The sequence below is a fragment of the Pungitius pungitius genome, chromosome 21 (assembly GCF_949316345.1).
Source record: "Pungitius pungitius chromosome 21, fPunPun2.1, whole genome shotgun sequence".
Classification (NCBI taxonomy): domain Eukaryota; kingdom Metazoa; phylum Chordata; class Actinopteri; order Perciformes; family Gasterosteidae; genus Pungitius; species Pungitius pungitius.
The window spans coordinates 9,850,772-9,870,343 of NC_084920.1; the positions used below are offsets into that span (position 1 = coordinate 9,850,772).

The following is a 19,572-nucleotide window of genomic DNA, read 5'->3' on the forward strand; positions in this document are numbered from 1 at the left end:
GTACAACAGCAGCACACAAGCCGTATTTGTGCATCCAGATCCGAGCAGAGTAGAGACTTTTTGTGTGAGCTCAGTGACTTCCTCTGCAGACGCTCCTCATGGTTATTAACGTTTCATTGCCCTCTTTCTGTGTAGAATTGACTGTATGTGTGTTTGGGATTATGGTTTTAGTCTGTATCCTAAATCTGTGAGAGATATAGATGGATGGGACGGTGTGATGAAAAGAGAAAAAAGAGAGAGAGGTTAGTGGGTGCATGGCCAATCGGTGTAGAGGCATGTCTGCTTAATAGCTAGAGTGAAACTAAATCATTGACATCAATTAACTACATCTCCAATTCAATTTGTTTTAAAGGGATCCTTCTCACAGAATGCAATGGATGTCATGTGTACATAATGAACAGCGTAAAAGACAAATACGTTCATTTCCTATGCAGGAAACTATTAAAATATTTAGAGTAGTAAGCCAGGTGTAAGGCAGGACTACTGCAGGGACAACCACCCTCCGAAGTAACCGCCATCATATAAAAACACCATCAGATAAAACCACCATCAGATGTAACCTCCATCAGATGTAACCACCATCAGATGTAACCACCCTCCGAAGTAACCGCCATCATATAAAAACACCATCAGATAAAACCAATATTCAGATGTAACCACCATCAGATGTAACCACCATCAGATGTAACCACCATCAGATGTAACCACCATCAGATAAAACCACCATCAGATGGAACCACCATCAGATGTAACCATCATGTAACATGTGCATCATTCACAGAACCCTGTGGGGAGGGAAGTACTTCAGGAAATAAGCAAAGTTGGTAATCTTGGTTTATGAAGACAGTAATAGTAATGTGATTAATATTAATGGTAGTGATAGCAGCAGCAGATGTCAGCAGGCCCATGGCAGGAAGCAGTAACAGGGTCCACCATGATCCATGGAAACCTGTGATGCGAGCAATCACAAAAACTCAAGAGAGAAGATCCAGAGTTAGTGATGCACATTAATGAGATGTGATTTCTTATAGAAGGAGAGTGAGGAGATCAGTGTGTCCTAAGAAGTCCCCCAGAAGTCTAGGCCTGTAGCAGTTTAAGGGCTGGTCTATAATATACACCAACTTTCTCGGCTCTGTCATCCGGTCGTATGCCTCATGTTTGAGAGTGATTTTTGTCCTCCCACTAGCTCTGGCAGGATGATATGTGAGTGCTAGGTGAAAGAGGCAGAAAGTGTATCTAAAATGAGAGCTTTAGAAGTGTGTTTTTTTTAAGTTGGTACTTATGCAAAGCGATATGTAGCCTGACAGCTTGATGAGACACGCCCGCAGAAGTGTCTCAAAATGCATTCTCTCTCCTGACCAGCACGGGGGCGATTCCTCTGGTTCAATAGAAGTCTATGAAAAAATGACTCTACTTTTCACTTGATTTATTCCCACAGTGAACATTGAAAACATGAATTTATGGTCTCTAGATTCATCTCTTCTTCAATACAGCATGATGTTCATTTAGTAAATTGTATGGTCTCCAGTATGGTGGATTCTCAATGCATAAAACATACTGAAATCCCTCTTGCACTCAGCCTCCTGTGAGTAGCTTGCAGCTAGAGGCAATGTAGATGTTTGATTGACAGATGTTTCATCCAATCGGCTTCCAGATTTGTATTTCAAAGTGCCCGCATATTCCTAGCTCAAGGGCCACTTACTATGTTTTTTGCGCTTTCTAGACTGAACTATTAGAGTTTGTTCTGTCTTCAAGGTGAAGGCACGAGATGGTATGCAAGGCAGCTTCAAAATGAACTACAAAGTTGATCTTACAGAAGTTAGTGGGTTCATGGCAATCTACTCTTCAGATTTAAATATTGAATAGTTTAGTGCTGGAAAATGTTACTATGCCAGTGCATTATACCTGCTTAACATTGCAAATGTAATACACCATCAAGTATCATCAAGTATTGATGTGGACTCCTATAGCATTTGGGGTTTTCCATAACACATAATGACTTCTGTGAGGTTAAATTAAACTTACCACCAAGCTAAAAATTAAAATGTAAAACTAACTTATCATTAAATAATGTACACCCCGAACCTCACTCTCTACCAATCATTTCATCTACCCGTATTATAATCCCACATGAAGACATGGTTTGCATAGCTGCCCAACCTCCTTCGTTGACCCCTCCCCATCACTCTCTCCCAATATCAATGTGCTTCTTGTAGTCTGGCTTAGTGTGAGGAAGGCATTGCTGCTCGTTTGTTGTAATTACAGAGACGTTTGGGATGGGGATTACATCCGGTGTGTGTTTGTGTGTGTGTGTGCGGGTTATTGCCGTCACATAAATGTTGGCAGCAGTTGTGTGGTCAAAGTCAAAGTCCTACAAATCCTGTTGGCAATTGTGAGTTAGCGTGGTCATCCTGGGGCCAGCTGGATGGGATTGTGTCAGAACATGCAGAAGGGTGTTTGTTCAGGAAATCGGGAAATCAAGTGAGTGGGATGAGGCCTTTATCTCCAAATGTGTCAAAACCAAAGAAAAACACATCTTTCTGAAGAATTTATGAATTTTTGATAAAACCCAGAAACACACAGGAATGTAATAAAAAGAGGAAGAACAATTTTTTGATAATACATTTATATAGCTGCTTTATCTAAAGTGACTTAAGAAAACAGAATCACTTTTAAAATAACTCCCCATATTTGGTTTGGATCTAATTTGTAGAATGTGTAGGATTTCTAGAGCTAAACTGGATGCATTGTGTGTATGCCACATGCCTAGCTCCTACATCAGCAGTCTGTACTGGAGCCATTAGCCCGTGCTGGTTTTGTGCTCCTCGGTTATAACACACTTGCAGCTCCAACATAACATATTAACAATGAGACCAAATAGGACCAAGTGCTTTTGCTTCTCCACACGCTTCCTTTTATGGCCACAAGCACACAATGTGCCAATAGGTGAATAATGAGAACATAATGAAACTTATTTCACTTCGCTCTGAACAACTTTGTCCTTGTCCCTGACCTCAGGCTGAAACATCCAACACACTTAACTTCTTTGTTGGAGTCCCCAATGGAAAGGTCACAGAAAGTGTTCCCTTCTGGTAGCGATTGGGACACCTGAACTCAGGTATAATGTAACCAGTTAACTATGTGTGCGTTAAGAGCTCAATTATTTTTTTGCTCTTTTGACTGCTGTATACTACTTAACATATAGCAATATGACTAGATTGCTCAGGTTGTTTATGTTAAACCAGGGGTCATTTTAGGTAGGGGGCCACATATGTCCATTTCTATGTCACGCGGGCCGGAGTGGACTCTTTAGGAATAGCAGATCCTTTTATAGATGTGCATATTTACACTTCACTACAGCACACCACAGTGTTTACACCACCACTGTGCTCATTGTTACTAGATGACTTGTGAAAAGTATTTATCACTCACAATGTTTGCTTACCATGTTGGAAACAGTTCATTATCAGCACGTGGATGTATATTTCTTTAAATCACATATCCTTTGATCCTGTGGTTTCCTCTGATGTGGATGGAGGCCTCCTGAAATAAATGGTTGGACCGCTGACTTAGAAGCCCAGCGGAACCAAACTGACCCGACAACTGCAATCAGAGCTCATTAGGACTATCAGAATATCAGATTATAACTACAAGATTATCGTAGCCAAAATGATTTCCCGTAATGATATTATATCTGTAGAACTTGAGTGATAATTATAATGCTGTCAGTCAAATTCGTGTTGAAGATTGTTTAATGTGGTTGAGATTTGGTAATTAAGCCTGTCAGGTGGGAAAAGACTCCGTTATGGTCTTTGTTTTAAGATTTTGAAAGACAGGCAGTCTGTGTGTGTGTGTGTGTGTGTGTGGTCATGGTAAAGTGTTTGGAGTTCTTTGCCAGGTGCCTTCTGTCCATCTGCACCGTGCGAGATGCGGTCAGCAGACGCTCACGTCACAGCTGGTGTGAGATGCCATCACAACATGGTCTGCGGTTTGGTTTGTGTTATTATTCGGCAACATGAGGAAATTACTCTGAGGGGGAATAATCTGAGGAGAGGTGTTAAAGAGAGATTATCGTTACAGTAAATATGACTGATATGGAAATATGGTAATATCATCAGCCGGATTCAAAATGGACCTACTTCCTTTTCTGTAAATACAGAACAGTAATCTAATGCAGAATGCAAATAATTACTAATACTATATGGATTATCAGTATTTACTCAGACTACATCAGTTTGTGATGAGAGTGAAGTGTCTCCCTCTCTGTGTTCCTCTTCCCTTCTGCTTTTCTCAGATTACATCATTGACGCGCTCCCCTCCTCCACTTTCTCTCTCTCTCTCTCTCTCTCTCTCTCTCTCTCTCTCTCTACTCCCTGTGTGCCAAGCTTTTTAAACCCTCCTCCGCTGACCTGCCGACTGTCAGTGTGTGTGTGTGTGTGTGTGTGTGTGTCTTCCAAATCCCTGATGGTTTTAACAGTGGACTACAACTCACACAAGCACCACACTACACACCGACACACAGAACAGCAGGCTGATCGGGCACATTCAGTGCAGCAGCAAATGTAGCAAACGCGCTACAGTTTTACTGTGGTAAAACGTCTTTTGGGGGGTCTGTGGCAGCTAAATAATGTTGGATAGAACCATATTACCTCAACACATTGATTTTACATCATATTCCAGACAGAAAAGGAGCAATATGGCTGAGGATTAACCAGATTTTACATTCAGTTGTTTGGGGAGGGGGCATAACACATTCATTTATGACTAGAAATAGGAGCAAATAGATTCATAACTAAATTTGGTACCAGAAGCAGCATGTTAAGTAGGCAGGTGGGTTTTTCACCCCGTCAGACAGAACTGGGCTAACTGTTTGTTGCCTCTTTCCAGCCTTTGAGCTAAGCTATATTTAAAAACAAATATAACAGGGTAGGGCTGGGCGGTATGGCCAAAAATCCATATAACGTTATTTAGAAAGATTCTGACGGTATCCCGGTAGTGACGTAAACACATTAATTCATTGACCCCCAAAAAGGGCCGCCAGCTATCCGAACAGCTGTTCGATGCTGCTGGCCAACTGGCTCGCAACTCGCTCGCAACCATTATACTGGTATACCGTTTCAATCGCTATACTGCCCAGCCCTAAAACAGGGTACACTTTGGGGTGGGCTTACTGTGATTGACAGGTCAGAGAGGGATGCAGTCTCCCCTTCACGTCTCCGTTCCAAATATGGTATTTTACATTCATGCAAACAAAATGGAGGAATCCCCCAGCTGGAGACTTAACTGGAGACAAACCAATTGTTGAGGTTGACATGAGTATGTGCAGTCTATGGACTCATCTAGATTCGCTCTGAAATGCGGTTTTGCCGCAATTGCACCGGTGGGCTCAGGGGATTAGAGATGTGTTTTTTACTTTGCCAATATGTATCTCTCTCTCTCTTAATCCGCCCCTTTTATGTCAGAGGATTATGTATTTCTTTAGTAAGCCAGTTTGTCCACCTTTGGACTCAAAACAGTTCTCTATGGCAGCTTTCTCCCCTCTCTCTCTCTCTCTCTCTCTCTCTCTCTCTCTCTCTCCCTCTCTCTCTCTCTCTCCCCCTTGCCTCCGACCCTTAATGTTTCAACTCACTGCTACTGTTGAATAAGCTGTTGTGTAAGACTGTATTCAACTCTGTGCTGCTTTATGAGTGCAGCCCTGATGAGCACTGACCATGCACTCCATTGCGTTTTTATGTGTGTAGGTGCACATTTTTGTGTTTTTGCTCGCGCACACAGTTGTGTGTGTGTGTGATATTATGACTGTAGACTATCGAAGACACGCTAATTTATGTCTATTTCTGTGTGTGTGGGAGGAGGGTAGTGCAGCTCAAGAGTCTTTTTCCTGAGAAAGGGAAGACATTTTTTCATTTTCTTTTATTTTGTTACCCCAGTGAGTCAATCCTTTGTATCTTAACCTCATTCACGAACCCCAAATCTTTTCCCTTTTCATATGTCCACTTCCCGATGGTGTTTTGGGGATTTCTACATGCTCAACTTTTCACATGTTGCAGTGATGTAGTCCATTCCTCCTGTGCAATGTCTTTTTGTTACCTGGAATGTTTTATTGAGGAAAGCGGGGATGCAGAGGGCGCTTTGCGGTTTAAGGTTATAACAAACAGTGGAAATACACAAATGTACGTAAACCCTGCTGTTATAGAAACTAATATAATGTAATCTATGTGGAAAATGCAATTGGATTTAACGGGTGATGTTTAGGGATTATGAATGATTTGTTTTTGAATCCTAGTTACAAACGAAGCTGCAAAATAAAACTCACACGGTGACCACCCCCCCCTCAAGGGACGGATCCCAGTGGTCGGAGTGCAGGAACTGGCAGAGTTGGGGAGCTGGAACTAGAATCAGGGGTCGGGGTCGTGGAGCTGGAACCAAAGTCGGGGTCACGGTCAGGCGAGAGTTGGAGGTCCCAGACCGAAGATGCTATCAGGACCACATCATCTGCAAAAAGCAGCCATGAGATCTGCAGCCCCACAAAACTATAAACCTTCTCTCCGACGACACCTTGATACCCTGTCCATGAACAGGATTGGTGACAAGGCTGAAGGAGTATAGAGCTGGTCCCTCGTTCCATGACCAGGACCAAAACTTCATTGTTCCTCTTCATTCGATGGTTCCACTATCAACCGAACCCTCCTTTCCAGCTTCATGGAGTAGACTTTACCAGGGAGGCAGAGTAGTGTGATACCTCTGTAATCGGCACACACTCTCCGGTCCCCCCTTTTGAAGAGAGGTACCACCACCCCGGTCTGCCACTCCTTAAGCACTGTCCCAGACTGTCATGCAATATTATAGAGGCCTCCATCTGGGTCTGGCTCCAAATCGGGACCCTGGGTTTCCTACGGGCCGGGTAGCTCCTTTCCTCTTCCACGTTTTTATAGATTATTTTGAACCATTCTTAGTCTGGCCTCACACGTGAGACCATTTTGCCAAGGGTTACCCTACCAGGAGCACCAGGCTCCGGACAACACGGTTGTCAGGTCCATAGGGACCAAACAAACAACTCCGCCACAATAAAGGCATGGTTTCTGGAGAGGAATGTCAGTGCAATGTTTGGAAAAAATTGTAATATGGTGGCATTATCGGTTAACAATGAGGTAATTAAGGTAGATATATTCTTAATATAATGTATAATAAACATACATATATTATTAAGCAACATCACATAATGTTGGAGGGTGGAATTCCCCAATTATATTCCCCCTCCCTTGGGTTTTGACATTCCCTTTAGTACCCTATAAATTTGATTGAATTCACAGTGTTGTAACCATGTTATTACCGTTCTGCAGTGTAAAGCTTGGGTCAAATCGCAATGACCACATGTGCCTCAGATGTAGCGCCATAATTCTTCCATCCTTCCCTCTCTCTACTTCTTCTCTCACTCTCTCCATGGAAGGCTGGAATGCAAACTGCCGCTGATAGAGAGACACCAGACATCTTCATTAGGGGAACAGTGTGTGTGTGTGTGTGTGTGTGTGTGTGTGTGTATCATCCATCATAAATGTCTTGAAGGCATTATTAGTATCGAAGCTTCCTCTCAGTGCATTGAGTGAATACAGGTACGTGGGTCTGCATTTGTTGCACACTGTAAAAGTCATTAAGACACCATGGCAGCTTCTCACTTACCTCACATGGCTCTGTGCGTGTGATGGTATTCCCTCAGCCCACACATCTAGATAATTAAGCAGAACCGCAGTGACTGATGAATTCCATATTCATCTTATGACAACTACAATTGTACCGTATTGCCTTTAATATTTTCCTGCTGTATACTATAATCAAAATGCTTTCTGCTTGTATGGTTCTGTGGCCAGAGGCCCTGCCAATCCCTGCTATTCGCCAACGTTGTCAGGCTGCAGCCTGAGAGAAACACGGCTGCAGACAATTCCCTACAATTGCCCCCTTGGGAGAGACTGTGTGAGACTTCGTGGCCATTTCCCCCAAGTCTGTGCACTTTGTTTAGATTCCTAACCAATGAAATAATGAAGGTAATGCTATTTCAATGACTCGCTGCTGGTTCCTCCCCCATCTTATCTGTCATGGTGATGTCACCCATTGGTTTGCACGACTGCTGTGATGAAGCCTTGACTTTGATGATTTGGCAGTTGCCATCTCGGTGCCATGTCTTTTTTTCTGCAGCCAGTGAATGTGGGTTACCCTGTTTGGAAGAACTTGAAACTAGAGATTGAGACCATAAACTCAAGATTAGAATGTTTACTGAGGGAATTAATCAAGAGAGTATTCCTTTTCTCAAAGACAACAGAGACTCCGCGCCACCCCCTCGCTGGCCGTACCGTTCGCCGGTCGGACCGCCGGTTCGTCCCGAACTTGAAATGAGTTTGAGACCCCTGCCATAGAATCTGACTTGATTTGGCACCCAGAGTCCGTTGTTGGCCAAGAGGCCTCATGGAGGTGCTGTATACGCTCTTTTCATTCATCCGTGGGTATTCCAGACTACAAAGTGGCATTCCTGTGGTTCTCTGGAATGAATTGGTGCTGAGGTGAATGCTTCATTGGATAACAAATGAATCAAAAAATACCGTTCATGTGAGCCAATGGCCAGCAAAGTGTGTCCTTCTCCCCATACTGGAGTGTGTGAGCTAACTGTCCTCTGTCGCGTAGTGTATCAGTAATTATACAGTCAACTCAAAGTCAGTCCTTGTCTTCCATTAGGTCTTCAGTGGAGCGTAGCTGTTGATACCCAATGGAGCACAGTTCCCACGCCCGAATGTTCGTGTGGTGTTTTTTTAGATGGAATATGCAGAGGGAGACGGCAGATCTCTGATGTGAGATGTACATTTCCTTATGTTTCTTTCGCTAGTCCTCTACTGACTCCCAGTTGACCTCTTTAAAAGGGATCAGATTGTCTGGTGTTTCAGTCTATTGTTCAGGTTATTTTTGGTTTTATCTTGATTGAAGACTAGGACAGAGAGGAAGGCTGAAGTGATATTACTTGAAAACACCAATTATTTTGTCCTACTGTTAATGATGGCACACAGATAATTATTTCAAATGATGTTAACTGAAACTACTGAGAGTTCTTTTCCATGTTCCAGACACACAGTTTGCCGATGTCGATTAGAACTCAAATGATGTGTGAGCAGACATATATTGAATTGTTTGTAACAAGCATGTTAATTATCTCTACCTTCTCTTGAAACAATAACTGTTCATTTGATCATACTGCACTATACTGAGGTTCAACACCTAGACGTGGCAAACACAAGTGCCTCAAAAGAATTCTATGGTATTGTGTTTTAAAACTGAAACTATCTGATCAATGAATCTTATAAAGATGATCAGACATCTAATGCCATATTTTTGACTGACTGACTGAAACTGACATTAAAGTAGTTTGTATGTGATTTAGTTGTTTTGTCTTTGATATAATAATAATAAATAATTAAAATATCCAGGTTTTCTGCAAACAAAATGAAAATGTGAGAGCACAGCTTGGACAGTTGCTAGGAGTAGAACGCGCTGAAGATAATCTGAGAGTGGGTTTGTTGTTTTTATCCTGGTTTAGAATCGAGCACAACGCATGCTGGTTCCCAACTTGCTTTGCAGCTGTGAAGTTGTGGTCAACAATGACCTCACAGCAGCCAGCGCAGCAGTTGCTCTCCACTGACTGCAAGACCCAGTGCATGATGGGAAAAAGCCTGACTCTTCATTGTCTCATAGGTTTAATTTGTTTTGAAATTATAGTATTTTCCTCTAGATTGGAAGCTAGCCATGTTGTTGTTGCAATGAAGGTTAAATATGTTGGGAACATACATGGTTTAAAATAGTAATTGTAAAAGATAATAACTGTATTGTTGGGACATTACATTACATCACATGTCATTTAGTTGGCTTTTATCCAAAGCCAATTACAATAAGTGCATTTCAACCATAGCGATACAAACTCAGAAGATCAAGAAACAAGAAAGTGCAATTTCATCAAATAGGCCGAATAACAACTTGTTATAGATGAGAGGCATTATAAGTACAATTTAAGTGCTACAATTTATCAGTGTTTTTAGACAAGAGATAGTCTGAAGAGGTGTGTCATTAGTTTGCGGCGGAAGATGTAAAAGACTCTGTTGTCCTGATGTCATCAGAGAGCTCATTCCACCATTTAGGAGCAAGGACAACAAAGATTTTGGATCTTACAGAGTGTTTTGCTCTGTGAGGGAGGAACAAGCAGCTTGGCAGATGCAGAGCGGAGTGTGCGGGTTGCATTCTTTATGAGCTGCAGTGGTCCAATGGCGACCTGTCAGTTCTCTAGAAAGACGAGGTTGCAGTTATTGCCCTCCACCAATGAGCGACTCTGAGGTCATGAATGCTTTGTTTTGTAACAATCCCTTTGTGTGTGTGTGTGTGTGTGTGTGTGTGTGTGTGTGTGTGTGTGTGTGTGTGTGTGTGTGTGTGTGTGTGTGTGTGTGTGTGTGTGTATAGGAGGATGAGGTGGTCCTCCAGTGTTCAGCCACGATCCACAAGGAACAGCAGAAACTCTGTCTGGCTGCTGAAGGCTTCGGAAACAGACTGTGTTTCCTTGAATCCATCTCCAACTCCAAGGTACTGATTGATACTGATTGATTCATACAGACCCAGTTCTAACTGACTATGTTAAGTTTCCAACCAAACATACAATAGATCAGCACCATTTCTGCAAGGTCACTGTGTGATAATACAAAAGAATGGACTCTTCTGCATGAGTATACAAGTTGATTTGAGATCATTAACTCATCTGAGATGTGTTACTTTTTCAGAATGTCCCTCCAGATCTGTCCATCTGCACTTTTGTGTTGGAGCAGTCACTGTCGGTTCGAGCCCTCCAGGAGATGCTGGCCAACACCGAGGAGAAGGCTGAGGGGGTGAGTGTGACGCATTACACACATTGAGACACACACACCCACACAAACACACCAGGGAATATACAGAAGGTTATACTTTACTTTAATGTGTTTACTGACTGTCATCCAGTCAGCCCCAGTGAGAGGGCTTCCTTGCTCACAGAACTTACCCACAATTCACAATTCAAAGCAGCCAGATGGAAGCTGCCCATCATTTTCCATCAAGCAATACGGTTTTAATCCGGTTCGATTGTTACACAAGACAGGTCAGCTGATGACAGCTACAGGTAAAATGTGTTTCTGTAATCTCTCAGCAAACCTTACAGTATGATTGAATTCAAAACAATTAAGGTGTCAAAAAAGCATTACTTTTTTGCAGTTCAATATTTAATGTTTTTTCCAACACAAAAAAGGAGTAAAAAATACAATAATTTGTCACCCTCACGCAATTCAGTATAACATAATCAATATATCATATAACATATTTAGTGATATAATAGTAAGTATCATATAATACAATTCAGTATGATATAATAATATCATATAGGCAGGTGCTTCATGTCCCTCACTCCTGTACCTATCCATGCTGGATCTTTTGGAAAGCAGAATATGCTGTTAGTGTGAGTGCAGCCAGCTAGCCAGACCTTCCTGGTGTCTCTAGAAACCTCTCACCAGCCTGCTGTCTTATTGTGAGCTCAGGTTGATCAGCGGATCAGCTACTTTACCTGGAGTTTCTCCACCAGTTCTCCTCTCAAATGGTTCTCGGAGGTGGGATTTTACTGAGTTTGGCTGGTTCTGGTGCTGAAGTGATGCGATGGTCGCTTGGCAATCGGCTGAACTGCTTCATAGACCAAAATAAAAAATGCAATCCAGACCTTTTCATCGCGTAGGGAATCATTTCTGGTAAAATACTGATGTGTCTTCATTGACATCCTTATTTAATAGTGAGTGGACCTCCATGTTCACACAACTTAAAACAGTACTTTTAGGAGAGGTATTGCACAAATGTATTGCACATACGCAAACTACTCCATCAGCTAGAGAGGCAGCAACATGTGGGTTATGTAGCAGCACTTTCTGCTAGGAAGACAAATGTCAGTCACAGAGCAAGACTCCACTTTTATGTCCCTGTCTTACTGGGGTCACTTTCAAGTTTAAGAGCACACCAAGTCTTGAGAAAATGCTGTATGGAGAAGGGACACATACAAGGCTGTATAGAAAATGTGATGTCATTTTGAAGGACACAGGTTTACTTTATAGCCAGCATGGTGCGATTGGATAATTATTATCTCCGTTCGACTGTTTCTCACTATTTTTTGACTCCCTGTTTTTATGCAACTTATTTCTCTTCCTCCTTTATGTCACTGTCTTTCTGTCAGACGGCCCAGGGCGGCGGCCATCGCACCTTACTGTACGGACACGCTGTGCTGCTGCGCCACTCCTACAGTGGAATGGTCAGTGAACACATAAACACTAATGAACATGCACGTACAAAACTACTTTCTCCCATGTTTATATCATCTTTCATCATCTCATCATCTTTTGTTTTATGTTAAGTTACTGTTTAGAAACGTTCAACTGGTTATGAAACAGCCTCAATTTAATACCAAAGCATCTAAGTTACCCACATCATTAAACAAGACAATCTTTGAGAATATTGGCTTCTCATATTGCTCCTCTTAATGCTTGTCATCGGTGCCACCGTTTGCAATTTTAGCAAAATCCGATGAAATTATGCAGCGTCACCGGAAACTCCTTTAGCTGAGACACCAGCAGAGCCTCCAGCAGAGGCCGGTCCCGAGCTCAAGGTGAGCTCCGTAGTGCTGGAGGCAAGGACACACGGGAGACCCACAACCAGGCGGGACAGGGCAGACTTTCAAGACTCTGCCGCAGTCAAGTTGAAGGTTTTCTAAAAGGAGTCCAAAGCCCAGAAACTGTTGCACCAAACTTAACACAAAATAACTTAACTCCAAAAATTGCCAAATTACTGGAGGTTCTGTATTCTACAACAATTTTAGAAGCAAATTAGAATGAATCCATTTAATATGATGATCCAAAGTGTTTGTGTGGTGATGATTTTCAGTCAACTTTACTTATAAGACAATACTTGATTATGATAAAGAAATCAACAAATCAATGATAAAGAAATGATTTTATCAATTGTGTTTCTCTGTTTAGTACCTGTGCTGTCTGTCCACCTCCCGCTCATCCACAGACAAACTGGCTTTTGATGTGGGACTGCAGGAAGATACAACAGGTACGAGTCCGAGTGTTTCTTTCACAGCTTTGGCTGCACCTCCACACAGCGCTGCAGTGGACGTTTGTGCTGTTATCACTGTTAGCTTCTAGCTCCTTCAAAGCTGACCATGTTATTAGTTAGATTAAAGAATAGGCAATGTGGCAGTGTTACTTAAGGAGACAAACCCAAGGAAAAGTATCCTCATCTGCCGTTCCCATCAGCTCTATGGGCTTTTTTAGCATCTACAAACTTTTTCGTTGTGCAGCTCAGACCCTTTTTGTTTTGGTAAGTTACTGTCAGTGTTCTCCAAGCATATAAAGTATAAGTATTTACGGCAGGGAAGCTAGCTGGATGCTAAGCTAACGACCACCTGGCAGGCCCTGTGTGGCTACGAGCTGGCAGAGGTGTTGCTAGGAGGCTGTGTAATTGGGAGCTGGCTGCCCCATTCTTTCAAATCGACCCTCCGCCAAGAGACATTACATTACATGTCATGAGAGACCCACCCTCCTCTGACTCTGATTGGTTTGTTTCAGGCCAATCAAACCAACAATGGCAGCGAGTATTACCCAATCACGGGCCCAATAGGACTCGGGTGGGATTATTTGCATGAGATGTGCCTTGAAGACAACTCGGAAAATACGGGACAAACCCCGCCCGGTATTGATTCAAAACGGGACAAGCTACTTTATTCTCAAACACGGGACGATTCCGTATTTTAAGGGACGGATGGCAACCCGCAATTTGAATAGATCATGTTCCAAATACCAGTATCATTTGTGGGGATCAATCTGGCAAACCAATAGGATATTACAGCAGCACAGTGTGGTTTATACACAGCGTTCACCAGCCTCTGAGGCCCGGAAACGTGCCCAAGCGGAGCTCGGCAGTTCATAAACATACACACCCGCCCGTTCAGTAAATCTCCACACCAAAACAACAACGCATGCTAATCATGCTAACTTCTTCCCAGGCTTTGTGCTCTCCAACATGTGGCTCTCCCAGATGAAAGCATTTTGTGTGTGAAAGGCCTAACAGCTGGTAGCTGGAGAGCTTAAATCTATAGTCGTATTGCTAGACAAAGCCAAACCGGATAGAAAGTGTATTGGAGATACTTGGCTTCATGTTGCTTTGTCTTGCTTCTGCATTTGATGGAAATATTTCAGATATTTTTGCTAAGTAAATGTTTCCTTTATGTGTCCTTTCTTATTTGTGTGTGTCTGAGCGTAGGCGAGGCATGCTGGTGGACCATCCATCCAGCATCCAAGCAGCGGTCAGAGGGGGAGAAGGTCAGAGTGGGAGATGATCTCATCCTGGTCAGCGTCTCCTCTGAAAGATATCTGGTGAGTTGCAGCTGTTTGTGAGAAGTTTTGCTCAAATCACTCTCACCTTGTGTCTTCACTTATTTCTGTTTCCTTCATTCGTTACTTCTGTCTTTTTTTTACGGTTTCTTTCCTTTGCTACTTAAATAGCTTTGTCTCTAGTATCATAACTACATCTCTGACCAAACCAAACCGTTTAAAAATCGGTTGAAAATTGAGCATGTTATTATTTTTTAAAGTACATGTAGCACTACCAACACAATGTTATGACGTTCTACACTCCGCCCTAAGACAGCTAGCCTTTATATACTGTCTGTCTATGGATCTACCGGCACTGTTGGTGAACGCATGCGCTCACTCACAGAGTGCTACACCCAGTGGACTTTTTAGAAATAGCAGGTACTTTTATAGAAATGCAACGTACTGTATGTCTTTCTGTAATTCTCCCACTAGCAAAGTCATCCGGATGTGGCCCACCCGCCTTGAGTTTGACACTTGTGGTCTAGGAGATGTCTGCCGCTTGGACTCGTCCTGAACTAACTTCATGGGACCGGCCCCTGCTGTTTCCCATAGCTAGACTTGGTCTGCGTGTTTTGTGTGTATACCAGTGTGCAATGAATTTGTTTTTGTTTGCTCCTGCAGCATCTGTCCTACGGTAACGGCAGTCTCCACGTCGATGCAGCCTTCCAGCAGACACTATGGAGTGTAGCTCCCATCTGTTCCGGCAGTGAAGTAGCACAAGGTACAGCGCTCTACATTCCTTTGTTTCTCCGTCTGTTTCCTCTTTTCAATCGTAGTGTAGTGTGCTTTTGTACAATCCTCTGTTGTGGTTTTGCGTTTTTGCACAAATTGAATTGGTAGGGTGTAATCAGATTTCAGGACATTAGGAGGAACATTGTTTCCACAAGTGAGGATTTGGAAGACAACAGTTGATAAAGTAAGGTGAAGGTGGAAGTGACGGTAGTACGGTGAATACTAAATGTAATCGTACTCCTACACAGAAACACCCTCGGGACTCTTCTTGTTTTGGGAAACATTTGAACAAATGTTTATCTTGTTCTGTGTTGCCTTTTCATATGGACTCTTGTGTCTGGAAATGAGGTTGAATGCACATAATATGTTCTGTAATCGCTTTATGCATGAACTATTTCCCCGCCCTTCACCACCATTCTAATGTTTTGCCGATATTGCCAGCGCCTCTTTTTCCTTTGTGCAATCGGTTATTGGGCAACAGTGTAGAACTATGATGTGGACACGCTTAGCTGATATGTAAAATGGAAGTACACCTACAGGGGGACATTTTTTGAAGACAGGGGTGGTCTTCATTCGGGCCGTCAGTTTTGCTGGTGCTGCTCTTTATTTAGCTGAATAGGTGGCTTTCAGGGGCTGGCATGTCTGCTTTCATGCTATAATTGATCCTTGCTGCCCTCCTCCCACGTCAGCACAGTCAAGTCACATCAGAACGCTCAAAAGGGTTTCCCGGTGTTGTAGGATAGGTTTTGCGTTTATTGACTCTGGAGCTTTTCTCTCTAGTATGATTCATGTTTATTCCCAAAGTCCCTTTTATCTGTCCTTCTACTTTTCCTATATCATCCCTATTTTTCTCAATGACTCTTATTTTGCAGGTTTCCTAATAGGAGGGGACGTCCTGCGCCTGCTTCACGGTCACATGGACGAGTGTCTGACTGTTCCTTCTGGGGAGCATGGGGACGAGCAGAGAAGGTGATGTGCTAAAAACTGGACTGACTTATAGACTTAACAATGTAGTCTTTTTTACACAATATTTATCCTGAGCTGATTCAGTGTAAACATCAGGTTGAACATATTCAAACTCATCACTTGTCAAGTATGGAGGCTGGGGCTGTGAACCCACGAAGGCTCACGTTGTCTTCTCAAAAAAAGCTTCCCTGTTCACAGGACATTTTCCACTTGTTACGTGTATACAGTGTCTTTGTAAAATAGACTTCCGATCGAGGTTAATTTAGTTTGTAAGTCAACTTTTCCAACCAAAATACATGGTTTATTCTTCGGCATCAAAAGTACATATGGAGTCCAGGGTTTACGACCAGCTAGCATTCACGTCATTAGATAGTTCAAACCAGGCATATGATTCCACAGTTGGTATTACATTTAAATATAGCATTAAAAGCCATCAAAGCTGAGTTCAATTACCTTGTCCATCATCACAAAATCTCTTATTGAAATTGAAGTGTCTTATGACTTTGTAGAATGTCAAAGTCACCTCTGAAAACAATGCTTCTGATGCTTTCTGGTTTGAGTGGAATTTGAGTTTAGACAATTAGATGTGATATTCAGCTTCCATTTTAAGGAAAATTCCCACAGGCTGAGCTGTCTGCTGTGACTGCGACACGGAGGAGCATTAGTAATTATAGTTTTAAGATGTTCCCAAAAGGGACAACCATGTTTTTAAACGATGCCGATGAGAGCGACTGTGTTCTCCTCCCTCATCCAGGTAGTAGCACTTCTAAGTTGTATGTAACTGGAGTAGAATTGGAAAAAGTGACTTTTACATTGTTGTGTGTTGTGTGTACGTGGATATATGAGATATATTGTGATGGTGTGCTCCTTTTCTTTTTTACCCCCAGGACAGTACACTATGAGGGGGGAGCAGTGTCCAGTCATGCCAGGTCCCTGTGGAGGCTGGAGACACTGCGGGTTGTGTGAGTACACCATTCATAGCACATATATGCATAGAAATATAGATCTATATCTTTTATATATTTTCATTATATTTTTTTAATATTATTATTATATTATTATTTTGAATTTAACCTTATTTTAACCCGATCCAGAATACAACGTTAACCTGGCCATGATGGCTGTGTCAAATCTTCACACAAACACCACATAAAAACACAGATAACTGACAGAATGTTAAGAGACACAAATTTCACATACAAGACACGACAAAAATAGAAACTTTAACGGCACTTTCACTTAAAGCAGAGAGGTTTTTAGGGATGACTTAGCTAATATGTGATCACAGGTTGCAGCTTTTGATACTGATAATAATAATCGTAACAGCTCTATTAAGAAAAAAGACAAACTTTTCCGTAGAAACTGCAATGATGTGTTTGGAAACCCAAATCAGAGACAAATGGCAACGCAACTTAAGATATTGCGTATAACACTGTCAGAGAGGATACATTGAGATATCAACTATCACCAAAACCAATTGCCGATAAAAAAGAAAATGTTATTGCAGCCACAGCTGAGGATTTGTCACATTATGAAGGGGGTCTAGCGTGTTTATGTTCCAACTTTTACTCACGGTGTCCGCCAGCAGCTTTTAAATGGCTTCAATAGTTGCTAGGTAACTGCAGGACATCAGGACCAGGAAGCCTTTATTACCGGGCAGCACCTCCTTGGATACCCGAGTTAACCAAGTTGTTGCCTTATTTTAACCATTTAAGTTACATTTACTGCTTTGAAACAGCCAGACTGTGGGCGCTGTGATGTGGGCAGAGCCATTCAGCTTTGCCACATTGTTGTGCCGGTGGTAACAGTAGGACCGGTGGTATAAACAGGTGTTGATAACAAAAGGGGAAAGAAAATGAAGGGAAAATATAATTAATCGGGAGAAATCTGGCAGCATCTTGACCCGGAGAAGGATTTCAGTGAGAAACAGCGGAGGAGATTAGGAGGGATGGCTGTGAGGAATGTTTGCTGGAGTGAAGGAACATTAGATACATAATTTGTATCTGTGATACTTAATTGCCTGAGACAAATAGTAAATGAGCTTTGTATTGTGTATTTGTGTTACCATTAATCATCTCAATCAGAAACCACCACTGACCAACCAGCACTCTGTAACACTACCGCGACGCAGCTTTGTGCATTGATTGTGCTCTGGCTTTAAGTATTGCTCAACAAATGTGCAGCTGATCAGATTAGAGCCCTGAAGATTTGGGACCCTGTGGAAACGCACCATATTTTACTACATCAACATCATGCTGCATTGCAGAAGACTTAAAAACGTAATCTTCACGTCTATTTGTTTGTGTTCAGGTGGAGTGGGAGTCATATCCGCTGGGGTCAGCAGTTCAGGCTGAGACACGTGACCACAGGGAAGTACCTGAGTCTAGTAGAAGACAAATCTCTGCTGCTATTGGACAAAGAGAACGCCGATGTCAAGTCTACAGCCTTCTGCTTCAGGTCCTCCAAGGTACATGGTTAACGACATGTGCAGCACTGTCTGTGTAAAGGAAATGCTTCCCCATGGTTCCATCTTCTCCCCCGAGCCTTTTCTCCGGCTTCCTGCAGCATAGGTTCAAATGGAAGGGTTGTCTCACTTTCAGCAAGGATATGTAAAGGCATCATTTAAATGATGTGTTCATACATGTGAAACAACATAGTAAAACAATTAGACATGTGAAAATAATGGAAAATGAAAATAAATACTACTGTTGGTGTTTTTTGACCCCAGCACCAAGGGCACGGCCATGTTAAAAAGTGTCCATTTGGACATTTCTTTCTGTGGGGAGAAAGGGGAATGGTTTATAGAGGGAGGATTGCTACTCTAGGACAGGCTTTTGTGGAGGCTTCAGGGCCCAGACACAGGAGCAGTCAAAATGTGGATTTTTTTTGGTATTTTTTCTCCGCTGTGGTTCGCCAATCTGCCTCGTTCAACCACTTTTTTGAGTTGGTTGGTTAGCCTAAGATTCAACGCTTGTGGTTTAAAGTAACTGGGACCTGAAATATTGCCTTAAAGCAGCCCCTATCCTTGTCATGTAACGTTTCATCTGTATTAATCGCAGTAATCAGTTGTTTCCCTTTCCTCTCTCTTTCCTTCAGGAAAAGTTGGACCCTGGTGGGAGGAAGGATGTGGACGGGATGGGCGTTCCCGACATCAAGTATGGCGACTCTGTGTGTTACATCCAACATGTTGACACCTCTCTGTGGCTCACCTACCAGACTATTGACACCAAGTGTGCACGCATGGGCGGGGTGCAGAGAAAGGTACCTTGCTCCTCGAAACCAAACCGCCCCTTTTCATCCCCCGTCTTTCTTGCAAACGCTAGAGTTTATGATCTTTTTATTCAAATCGTTTGAAACCTGTTGCAAATGCAACCTGTCCCATATTGTTGGCAACAACCTTGCAACA

General features: G+C 42.5%; 1 protein-coding gene across 4 annotated transcripts in view; it reads left to right on the plus strand.

The window, feature by feature from the left end:
* The window catches only part of ryr2a (ryanodine receptor 2a (cardiac)), a 119,653-nt gene that overhangs the window by 13,381 nt on the left and 86,700 nt on the right, over positions 1-19,572 (plus strand). For all 4 annotated transcript variants that reach the window (XM_037462837.2, XM_037462841.2, XM_037462839.2 and 1 more), the window contains exons 2-11: positions 10,492-10,611; positions 10,806-10,910; positions 12,269-12,343; positions 13,068-13,146; positions 14,356-14,468; positions 15,090-15,189; positions 16,073-16,169; positions 17,054-17,128; positions 18,477-18,633; positions 19,263-19,427. In XM_037462837.2, the coding sequence (XP_037318734.2) occupies positions 10,492-10,611; positions 10,806-10,910; positions 12,269-12,343; positions 13,068-13,146; positions 14,356-14,468; positions 15,090-15,189; positions 16,073-16,169; positions 17,054-17,128; positions 18,477-18,633; positions 19,263-19,427 (1,086 nt within the window). The remainder of the gene's footprint in view (positions 1-10,491; positions 10,612-10,805; positions 10,911-12,268; positions 12,344-13,067; positions 13,147-14,355; positions 14,469-15,089; positions 15,190-16,072; positions 16,170-17,053; positions 17,129-18,476; positions 18,634-19,262; positions 19,428-19,572) is intronic.